Raw genomic sequence first — 12,492 nt, forward strand, 5'->3', positions numbered from 1 at the left:
AGTCATTATACCCCCCACTGCACATTGGTCATTCAATGCCAATTGGCTTCCGCTAGGCGGCGGCATAGATCAATGTAAAAACGTTATGCAGTCTCAGGCGAAGCCATTACACACCTTTGGGTTCCCACGTTACATTAGCTCTTCAATGCCAAATGGTCTCCACTGGGCGGCGGCATAGATCAATGTTAAAACCTTCACTGAAAATGTTTGACTGAATCTAATTAGGCCTGTCGTGTGTGCTCTAGGTTGGGCATGCATGCTGCAATAGTGTAAATATTTTGCTATTTCGTTTTATCTTTTTTATATATATATCTACGGGGTATACTCTATCGAAGGTATGTGTGTGTGTGTGTTCATCTTTCTTATTTTTTCTTTTATTTATTTTTATAATTTTATCGTTTATATCAGGTTAATGATACTATCACTGGCAATTTTGGCAGACAATTGATGCCATTTGTACTTGGGGTTGCTGGTGCGTGGGCTTGGTCGGTCAGACGGCTTTCAACCTAATAACGAAACGCCCTTCTTCTTCTTTTTCTTTTGCTTGTTCTCTGATAGATTAAGTTATCAGTACACTTAATCACTACTTATCTTTATATATTATTATTTATTACCTTATGAACGAATAGAGCGTTTATTGGAGCTATTGATCGGGCTGATATTATTATTATTGCTATCGTGCGTTGGCCCTGTTGTCTGGTTGTCCTGATGGTTCTCAATCATTATTTGATGCCTGTGTCTGTCCTTCGGGCGGGTTCAATTTGCCTCAACTCATTATCGAGTCTGACGAGTTTTGTTGTCAGTACTTTTAGTTTCTTTATTTTGTTACAAGTGACAAACTTATCTCCCTTGCAGGAGGCTTTGATTTGATTTAATTCGTCTCAATTCGTTGATTGACAGACTGACAGGTTTTGCTGTTGGGTGGTTTTGGTTTCTCTTTATTTTATTATTTATTCCTTGCTATCAAGCTTTTGGCTTCCTTATAGGAAGCCTATAGGATTTCGGTTAAACTCATTGATTTATTTGATCTGGATACACTTAATATAGGGATAATACAATGTTTAATGTTTGTGGGTTATGGTGAAAGTAGTTAGATAGTGGTCTATCCTGAATGGCCTCCACAGGACCGGAAGGGGTCCTTTTGAGTTTGTTTTTTCAGGGGTTTTTGAGTTTGGAAAGGGGTGGGTGGGGGGTGGGAGTGGGTGGCTTTGAGGGAAACGTGGCTGGGCCCAACAACAATGTTTTTGATTTAGTCTTTTATTTAATGTTTTCTCTTTTTCATGGTATTAGCTTGGCTCCTGTATCGACCTTTACATTGACTTGTAATTTTTCGCACCGTTACTCATTGTGTATGTATGGCACTGTTGAGAGATCTGCACACCCTTATAACACTACACTATGACTGACACAAATTTAAGAGGAAATGCAGTCAGGTTCTTTTCCTGGAATGTTGGAGGTATAAATGGAACTGTTAAACGAGCTAAGGTTTTCGACCACATCAAGAAATTTAAAGCTGACATTACATTTCTACAAGAAACCCATTTACGTACTGCGGATCAGATAAGGCTTTCTAGACCATGGATTGGTCAGATTTTTCATTCCAAATTTGATACCAAAACACGTGGGACAGCTATATTGATTAATAAGAATGTACAGTTTACTTCTACTGACGTTGTCTCAGACTCGTCTGGTCGCTTTGTCATTGTAACCGGCTCATTATATCAGACCCCTGTTGTTCTTGTTAACGTATATGCACCTAATTGGGATGATGTTGTCTTTATGAAAAGATTTCTGTCTAGTCTACCTAATTTGAACACCCACCACCTGATACTGGCCGGTGATCTGAATTGTTTTATAGACAATCTTCTTGACAGGTCTAGTACCAGAGTAGCCGTGCCCTCAAAGATGTCTAAAACCTTTTCTACCTTTATGAACCAGTGTGGCTGCATCGATCCATGGAGATTTCTACACCCAACGGTAAAAAAGTTTTCTTTTTTTAGTCATGTCCACCATTCGTACACACGCATAGACTATTTCTTCCTTGATAGGGTTTTGCTGCCGTCCCTGGTCTCAGCAGACTACTCTGCTATAACCGTCTCTGACCATGCCCCTGTAATCCTCGATCTAACCTTTAGGTCTAGGCCCAAGGAGGCTCGGGTTTGGAGGTTGGATGTTTCTCTACTCTCGTCTGATGAGTTTTGCAGTACTATCTCACAAGCTATAGACGTCTTCCTTATGACTAACAAGAACAGTGAAACTTCACCCTCATTACTATGGGAGACATTAAAGGCAAATATCAGGGGAGTAATAATTTCGTATACGGCACATGCCAACAAGCTTCGTCTCGTTAGACAAAGAGAACTGTTAGCTCTTATCACTGATATTGACTATCATTATGCCATTGGTCCGACCCCTGAGCTTTACAAGGACAGAGTTGCGTACCAGACAGAATACAACCTTTTAACAACTAGGGATGCAGAGCGGCTTCTCCTCAGATCTCGTGGTACTTTGTATGAGCATGGGGACAAAGCGGGGCGTCTTCTCGCCCACCAGTTAAAGAGTAGATCGGCCTCACAATCAATTTCCCAGATTCGTGACAGTTCAGAATCACTGACTACAGATCCCAAATTAATAAATGACACTTTTAAGACATTTTACTCCCAACTCTATACGTCCCAGGCGCCGGAGGACAACTCGACTATGCTAGAGTTTTTCTCAAAACAAACTATTCCCAAGATTTCCTCAGAGGATTGTCGTGGTCTAGATCGACCTCTGGCGCTTGGAGAGATTATATCAGCTATCCGGCTGATGCAAAGTGGAAAGTCTCCGGGCCCTGACGGCTTTTCGGTAGATTTTTTTAAGAAATTCACAGACCAGCTGGCTCCTCTGCTCCTAGAAATGTTTGAGGACTCGTTACAAGAGGGTGTGCTACCACCGACCCTTACACAGGCATCCATTTCTCTACTTCTTAAAAAGGATAAAGATCCCACTTGCTGCTCTTCGTATCGTCCAATTTCACTTCTCAATGTGGATGTAAAAATATTGGCTAAAGTGCTAGCGGGTAGACTGGAAACGGTTCTTCCCACGGTAATATCTGAAGATCAGACGGGCTTCATAAAAAATCGCCACTCTTTTGCTAATGTCCGTAGACTACTGAGCATCGTCAACTCCCCTAGTTCAGAGATCGAACCGGAAGTGGTAATCTCACTGGACGCGGAAAAGGCCTTTGACAGGGTAGAATTAAGGTACTTGTTCCTCACTCTAGAGAGGTTTGGCTTTGGGGAAAGGATCCTGTCATGGATACGCTTGCTTTACACTAACCCGCAGGCCTGTGTCGCAACAAACAACTGTCGATCAACATTTTTTCCACTCACACGTGGGACACGCCAGGGATGCCCCTTATCCCCTTTGCTGTTTGCCGCTGCCATTGAGCCATTGTCCATTGCGTTAAAAGCTGAAACTCTGTTTTCTGGGGTGAGGAGAGGGGGTATTGAGCACAGAGTGTCCCTCTATGCGGACGACCTGTTACTCTACATATCTGACCCTGTTCCCAGTATTCCACACATTTTATCCCTTCTTGACACATTTGGAAGCTTCTCTGGTTACAAACTAAATTTACAAAAAAGTGAGTGTTTCCCGATTAATGAACTGGCCCGTGATGTTTCCCAGTCTCTCCAATCTTTCCATGTGGCAAACAATGGCTTCAAATATTTGGGTATAAATATAACCCAGTCTTTTGGCTCTCTTCTTGAACAAAATTTCACTGCATTGACAACCAGGGTCAAGACTGACCTCCAGAGGTGGAATGCTCTGCCTCTTTCCCTGGCTGGCAGAGTACAGACTGTTAAAATGAACATATTACCTAGGTACTTGTATCTTTTCCAATGTCTCCCAATATTCCTCCCAAAATCGTTTTTTACTAAATTAGACTCTATGATTTCATCCTTTATTTGGGAAGGTAAAACCCCAAGAATCAGATTGCCTTTACTGCAGAGAATTAGAGCTGAGGGTGGACTGAGCCTCCCAAACTTCAGGTATTACTATTGGGCTGCTAACATTCACAAAATAATTCTCTGGTTGAGTGAGCCTGAAGACTGCTGGTGTAGGCTTGAGGCTGGTTCTTGCATTTCGTCCTCGCTTGAAGCATTGGTGTGTAGCCCTGTACCTTTTGTGCCGTCAAAATACAGTACAAACCCGATTGTTGTCTCAACACTTAAGGTTTGGGGACAGATTAGGAAGGAGATTGGTTGGTCATTGCTCACCATGTCAGCACCCATCTGCAATAATCATCTTTTTTTACCTGCTAAAATGGACTCTGGGTTTGCTGCATGGGGAAGAGAAGGTCTGATTTACTTCCGAGACTTGTATATAGATGGCCAATTTGCAGAATTCGGAGATTTGTGTGCAACTTATGACCTGCGACAATCTGACCGGTTTAGATATTTTCAGGTTCGACACTTTGTTAAAACCCACTCTCCAACATTCCCGCAGTTACCTATGCGGTCGGGTGTGGAGGTCTTTATGCCTGCAGCAAGCCTAGCTAGAGGTGTTGTTTCTTGTCTCTATGAGACTATCCCCCGCAGAGACCCGGGTTTGGATAAGATCAGGGCAGGCTGGGAGGCCGAATTGGAGATCGCATTTTCAGATGAGTGGTGGGAGCAGGCAACGGAGAGGGTTAATTCTTCCTCTTCCTGTGCTAGGCTTAGCCTCATTCAGTTTAAAGTTCTCCACAGAACTCATTACAGTAAAGCAAGGTTATCTAAAATATATCCGGGCATGACGGATAGTTGCGATAGATGCTCACAATCACCAGGGAATCTGTCCCACATGTTCTGGTCTTGCCCCAAATTGATCCCATTCTTTCTTTGACATAATTTCTGAAGTGCTGGAGACAACCATTTTGCCTTGCCCCCAAATTGCAATTTTTGGAATCCCGGAGGAGGATGTAGTTTTACCCAGAAAGCAACTTAATGTTATTGCCTTCGCCTCATTAATCGCCCGCAGGAGGATACTTTTACAGTGGAAGGCAAAGTCCCCTCCCTCGGCTAAATCATGGTTGATTGATGTTATGTCCTTTCTGCAACTTGAAAAGATCAAATTCACAATTCGAGGGTCCTCTGACAAATTTTACAACCATTGGCAACCTTTAATATCGTATGTAAGCAGTTTAGAATCACTTTCACCTGACTGAAGACACGTGGTGTGGGTGTGCGGATCTCTACTTGGTGCAGTGTATATATATAGCATAATATATCGGAAATCATTACACATGAGAGTCGAGAAATGAGCCAATTAAGCGTTTATATATGAGTGTATATATATAGGTTTTTCTTATTTTATTTTATTTCTTTTCTGTTTTTTTTGCTGTTTCTTCTTTCTATTTAATATTACTTTGCTTTATTTGATTTACCTATCTGTGTTATTGTTAATGTTATTTTTACCCCCCATTGGAATTGTTCATCAATCATAACCATTTCTTTATATTTTAGTGTCTTGTCTACCTATTGGTTTTATACCTGTGTATATACTGTTTGTTATGTGTGTTGTTTTGTACCCAACCTATTTGTTTTATACCTGTGTTTATATGTTGTTTGTATGTCTGGCCTCGTGGGGAGGGATGGTGGGTGGGGATGACTGGGAGGGGAGTTGTGGGAGAAAATGTAAAAAAAACAAGGAGCCATATTCTCTGTCTGTGATGTTTGCATATCTTGCTCTTTGAATAAAATTTACTTAAAAAAAAAAAATAATAATAATCCTTTTAAACTGGGAAAGCATCTCTGTCATTTTCATTTTTACCATTATTTCATACTTTGGCTATTCAAAAATCGTGGAAAATATGTGCAAATCTTTGAATACATATATATTTTATTAAAAAATATTTGCTGTGTTCCGAGATTAAATATGTTAAGGTCTTGGTCTGCGGCCAAATACATTTAATTCTGGGTGTACTTGCCATGAAGAAGTTGGAGAACCACTGACTGGCATCGTAGAACAGGACTCAGGTCTTCATTAATGTGAATGATATCGTAGAACAGGACTCAGGTCTTCATTAATGTGAATGATATCGTAGAACAGGACTCAGGTCTTCATTAATGTGAATGATATCGTAGAACACGACTCAGGTCTTCATTAATGTGAACCACTGACTGGCATCGTAGAACAGGATTCAGGTCTTCATTAATGTGAATTATTTGAATGATATCGTAGAACAGGACTCAGGTCTTCATTAATGTGAATGATATCGTAGAACAGGACTCAGGTCTTCATTAATGTGAATGATATCGTATAACAGGACTCAGGTCTTCATTAATGTGAACCACTGACTGGCATCGTAGAACAGGACTCAGGTCTTCATTAATGTGAATTATGTGAATGATATCGTATAACAGGACTCAGGTCTTCATTAATGTGAACCACTGACTGGCATCGTAGAACAGGACTCAGGTCTTCATTAATGTGAATGATATCGTAGAACAGGACTCAGGTCTTCATTAATGTGAATGATATCGTAGAACAGGACTCAGGTCTTCATTAATGTAAATGATATCGTAGAACAGGACTCAGGTCTTCATTAATGTGAACCACTGACTGGCATCGTAGAACAGGACTCAGGTCTTCATTAATGTGAATGATATCGTATAACAGGACTCAGGTCTTCATTAATGTGACTGGCATCGTAGAACAGGACTCAGGTCTTCATTAATGTGAACCACTGACTGGCATCGTAGAACAGGACTCAGGTCTTCATTAATGTGAACCACTGACTGGCATCGTAGAACAGGACTCAGGTCTTCATTAACCCTTGGACTACCAATCCCAATTTCTTTGTTTGGGTAACAAATTGGCATATTTATAATTCATCATTTTCACATTAATAGAAAGATCTGGTGGTTTGAACAGATGTTTTTTTTTTTTTTTTCATTGCTAGTGTATTCTCTCGAATTGCCACCAGATGGCGGGAACGCACCATTATGCTGATTTTTTGCCAAAATAGACGAATCTTCCTAAGTCACTTCCGGTTCAACGATCGACAACATCCGGTACTATTTTGACCCTAGTCACTAGCTTGGCTGGTCCGGATTGCTAAGCTAATGCTATATTTTTCATAACTAAGTCAAATGAACCTCAAATCAACCCCAAAATATCGCAAAATATCACATTTTTTACAGCGACGCACATAGAGACGGTGCGCGTGCACGATAGCGCACGATCACGCGGATTTCGGCCGTTTTTTGGTAAATTACATCCAACATTAGTGATATTAGCGAAAAAATATTAATTTTTGCTCCGTTGAACCCTAGATAACTGACATTGATTGACATTCCGTTAATTCCGTGAACGGGAGGTTTGTATTTTTAGAAATATTCAGTTTTTTCCGTTAATTGTAGCCCAGGGGTTAATGTGAACCACTGACTGGCATCGTAGAACAGGACTCAGGTCTTCATGAATGTGAATGATATCGTAGAACAGGACTCAGGTCTTCATTAATGTGAACCACTGACTGGCATCGTAGAACATCACTCAGGTCTTCATTAATGTGAATGATATCGTAGAACAGGACTCAGGTCTTCATTAATGTGAATGATATCGTAGAACAGGACTCAGGTCTTCATTAATGTGAATGATATCGTAGAACAGGACTCAGGTCTTCATTAATGTGAACCACTGACTGGCATCGTAGAACAGGACTCAGGTCTTCATTAATGTGAACCACTGACTGGCATCGTAGAACAGGACTCAGGTCTTCATTAATGTGAATGATATCGTAGAACAGGACTCAGGTCTTCATTAATGTGAATGATGTCGTAGAACAGGACTCAGGTCTTCATTAATGTGAATGATGTTATCGTGTCCTGAAGGGAACTCCCCCTGGTAGACTTTAATCACTTGTTTCCATTCAGACGTAACACCCTGGACTTCAGCTGGTGACTGTAAACTTTACTGCTGTGCCTGTCTTTAGTTTTTATTATTATTTTTATTATTTATATTTACTGTGTCTGTCTGGAAGTTCATCCAGAGGATTGTATGCATACGTCTTTGTATTGCATTGGCTGGTGGGCGTATGTTGTTATATTGAATACCATGCAGTGTGAGCAGCAGAATGCATGATGATGAGTCATATTCCACCTTATTTATTTGATAAGTGTGTGTGTGTGTGTGTGTGTGTGTGTGTGTGTGTGTGTGTGTGTGTGTGTGTGTGTGTGTGTGTGTGTGTGTGTGTGTGTGTGTGTGTGTGTGTGTGTGTGTGTGTGTGTGTGTGTGCGTGCGTGCGTGCGTACAGTATGTGTGCGTGCGTGCGTGCGTGTACAGTATGTCTGTGCTGGACAGTAGATTGGTGGTTCTCCAACCTTTTTGTCTGAGGTCACCCCTGTACTGTAAATATCGTTTTCATCCACAACACTCCTGAATTACATTCATGTTGCTTTATAGCACCTTTTGTCATATTAATGGTATAGGCCTATACGTTTAAATATGTCAATCTTTCCGCCAAAAAGATACAGTATGTCACGAGGAAACCTGCAGAGAATATTTAGTTTCCATTAGGACAGACTGAAAATCACTTTTATACTTAATAATACTTAATAATGTGACACGTGTAACCAGCATTCCTATTCAGGGGGGGGGGGGGCATTCACTAAAAATAACAGATCTACAAGCTCACAACGTGTACCGCCAAGGTAACCTTTTAGACCAAATGACAAAAAAATGAAGGCTATATAGTGTACATAGCAACAACTACCAAAACCCCAAAAATAGCGATCCCGTCCTAAATGAGTGGTTAACGGAAGTGCCATTGATACATTCCAAACATTATCAAAGTATTATGATGGAGGCACCCCATGGATAGCGTCAAGGCACCCACTTTGAGAAGCCCTGCTTTATACATACATCTGCTTTTATCACCATCAAACAATCATATTGTGTAAATCACATAACGTATAATTATGTGTTCAAGACATGCTCATTGGCTGCCTGTGCTGCAGGCTCAGAGAGGTTGAAAATGGCGAGGGGGGCACATCTCATTTTCATATAGTAAAACAATAACTGTAACTAAAACTGAGGGGGCACATTTTGCAACGGAGGTTGCCAAGCTCCCTCTGGCATGCACGCGCGTGGCACGCGCGTGGCACCGCTGTGTGCTGCCCACACTGCTGAGTGGCAATGCTTCCTGTGTGTGTTATTTCAAATTAAAGGACAACTTTAGTTTTTTTCAACCAAGGTTCATGTTTTAGGTTGTTATTAGAGAAAGTAAAATATGAGTCATATTTTTTTTTCATTTGCAGCTTTCTTTCGTTTTAGGGATTTTAGCTATTTTTGACAGGGGGGCGGGGGCATTCGAGCATGGGGCTAAATATGTATTTTTTTTACAACATTTTATGGTGATTTATTTTTGTATTATTTACTATAGTCCTAATAAACCCCAGGAAATTACATCTGGCCACAGAAGATCACAGGATCTACTGAATGTGAAGGTAGCCTACTGGGGGAAGGCTTTACTGTGTGTATAGGCTGAAGATGTTTGTCACATTCAATAGATCCCGTGATCTTTTGTGGTCAGATGTAATTTCTTGGGGTTTATTAGGACTATAGTAAATAATAAATAAAAAAATCACCATAATATTTTGTAAAGAAATACATATTTAGCCCCATGCTCAAATGCCCCCGCCCCCCTGTCAAAAACTGCTAAAATCCCCAAAACAAAAGAAAGCAGCAAATGAAAGAAAATTAACACTCACCTTTTAGTTTCTCTAATAACAACCTAAAACTTGAACCTTGGTTGAAAAAAACTAAGGTTGTCCTTTAAAAAACACTAACTTCACAAAGGGCTTCAAGCTAGTCTGTCTAACTTGATAAGGCTATAGCTATACAGCTGAGTGGAATTACCTAGCGTTACCTAACAAAACCTATACTGTTGGCTGTGGCCATCTTAAAAAGCGACGCTAATCTTCTGTTTTTTGATGATCTACTCACTGTATATGCAGAGTGCTTCTTGAGTGTCTGCTTTCACAAATGTATCAGGCTACATATTGAGTACAGCTCCGATCTTCCTTAACCCATTTTGACCTGGGAACGATTCTACAAAGATTCTTCTAAATCCTGACAGTTTTCTGAAAAAGCTATGTTTCTATGTCAGTCGTTCTTCGATTTTTCTAAAAATAGCTAAAGCACAACATAATGCTAATACCAAAAGGCGTCCCTGCTCAAAATGGGTCAAGGTTATCCTGTTAGTGTTGGGGGTCGTTCGTGGGAAATTTGGTCACTTCCTCAAAATGTACCGTTACACACACACAAAATAATCAATCACTAGCTCCTGTTTACATGTGGGCCGACACTGTTCGCAATATACTGTATGTACAGTATGGCGACGCCTTACATCACAGGAGAAATACCAGAATAAATCACTTTAGGTTAAACCCTGTACAGTTTTCCTATTCATTGGCATACTCAAAGTGAGCAATGGTGTAAACTCATAAAGTGGGTGTATAGATACTGTCACTGTGTTAAACATGATGGTACCCACAATATACACATGTACAGTTCATCATAATTTACACATTATCCCCTCTGGCATACAGCCGGATCCATAATAATTATGTAGACTTTCGTCTTTGCTGAATGGAAGACCAGACAAAATATGCTGACAAGGGATATCTTATGTAATGTGCATGTAGACCGGGGCCTCTCTGTTGTCCCATTGCTCTTTTTATGGAAACCACATGCAGTACCACTACCTACCACACATCTCCACGACATTGCAAATGAGGGCAACCTCGATGTCTTACGAGAATGAATGAATTTATGAATGAACATTCTATCAATAATGCACTAAAATACTGTTTCAACAGAAAGTTTTTTTCCTTTTTATTTTTATTTTCTTTATTCTTAATTGTTCCACATCAAATATATATTGCCATAATGGTCTGTTGACAATTCAGCCAATCAGTATATTTCTACAAAATCAGTGGATGTATATATAAGATCAGTTCTGACAGAAAAAAACAAACAAAAAAAACAACAGCATTCAAGTAACTTCTCTGAGACTTCTCTGTGAGTCCCAGTTAACATCGCTGTGTTTGAAGTGTCTGTCTGCAACCTAGTAATGGTGCTGTGAAGCGGTGCGATCATAACTATTTTGTAGTCGCAGGCGGCTGAGTCAAAGCGCCGTTGTTCATGACTAAATGGAGTACATTGATTTTTGTTTTCTCCTGTTGCCTTTGACTGTCATCGTCATCTGGCTGAATGCCAATGGGTACTGACACCTAATCCAAACTAACTAATCTGTTTCTCCACCCATCCATCCATCCATCCTTCCATCCACCCACCCACCCATCCACCCACCCTTCCACCCATCCTCTGTGTTCTGCAGGTGGTCTATAAGAAGGCTGTCATGGCCGTCGGGTCTCTGACGATCAATGAGGAGCGTTCTGAGGTCATCGATTTCTCCGTCCCGTTCGTGGAAACCGGGATCAGTGTCATGGTTGCCCGTAGCAATGGCACCGTATCTCCGTCTGCTTTTCTCGGTAAGCGTCACCGCCTCCTGCCTTAACCTCGTGATACGTTGCTAACTTGTTGTCTGTGAGAGAGAGGGTTGGGGTGTATGTGTGTGTGTGTGTGTGTCTGTGTGTGTGTGTGTGTGTGTGTGTGTGCGTGCGCGCGCGTGCGTGCGTGCGTGCGTGCGTGAAATGTTAAAATATACTCTGTTAGAAGTAAAAGTCCTGTATTCAAACTTAGCACAAAGGTATTGGTATCAAAGTAAAGTACCAAATATAAAATGTACTCATGCAGAATGGCTCTTTTCAAAATCACATTATTGGATTGTAAAGTCGGGGCTGATTTTAATTAGGCCACTTTGTGTTGCTGAGTAGCTTAATCTATATTAATAATAGTTAAACTAAGAGTGTCCAAATGAACGCAATAAATGCTTTAACGCCACATAGTTTTATTAACGTTAATTATTGTATTATGCATCAATGCAAAACACAATAAATTTAGCTGCAAGCAGCAATAACTGGGGCCAAGCAGTGAGCACAACCTTCCATTGTAATTGCGACAGCAAGTGGTCAATCTGCTCGGTGTGAAGCCAGAGCATGACCCCACTTGCTAGTTTTTTGGCATGTTATTAATTAAAGATTAGCATCACACTCAGCGCCAATAAAGTAGATTTACTGTACGCTAACTGGTCTTTTATAGTGCTTATGAGTCATGATACTTACTGTACATTAGCATTGGGTTGCTATACAGTAGGTGATGTTGTCAACAGCAATGGAGCTTTGGATCTTTGAACTGTGCACACACCCGCGCCCACTCTTATCTGTTTCTTTCGATCGCCTCCAAATCTTGGCATGTAATGGGAGGTGAACATGTTAGCAAATATTACAACTACAAGCTCACAACATTGTGAGCTTAAAGATTGGCAATTGTTGGTGAAGAGAAAAAGCAGGTACTTAACAAAGTATATTTAAGTGGTTAAAGGAGACTGAATTAGCCTGG

General features: G+C 40.8%; 1 protein-coding gene across 1 annotated transcript in view; it reads left to right on the top strand.

Annotated features, from left to right (window-relative positions):
* The window catches only part of grin2aa (glutamate receptor, ionotropic, N-methyl D-aspartate 2A, a), a gene marked incomplete at its 5' end in the record, with an annotated part of 266,870 nt that overhangs the window by 214,944 nt on the left and 39,434 nt on the right, over positions 1-12,492 (top strand). The window contains 1 exon segment of the mRNA XM_083780155.1: positions 11,369-11,522. Coding sequence (XP_083636281.1) covers positions 11,369-11,522 — 154 coding nt within the window.

Source organism: Protomyctophum parallelum, assembly GCF_964188405.1.
Source record: "Protomyctophum parallelum genome assembly, chromosome: 13".
Classification (NCBI taxonomy): Eukaryota; Metazoa; Chordata; class Actinopteri; order Myctophiformes; family Myctophidae; genus Protomyctophum; species Protomyctophum parallelum.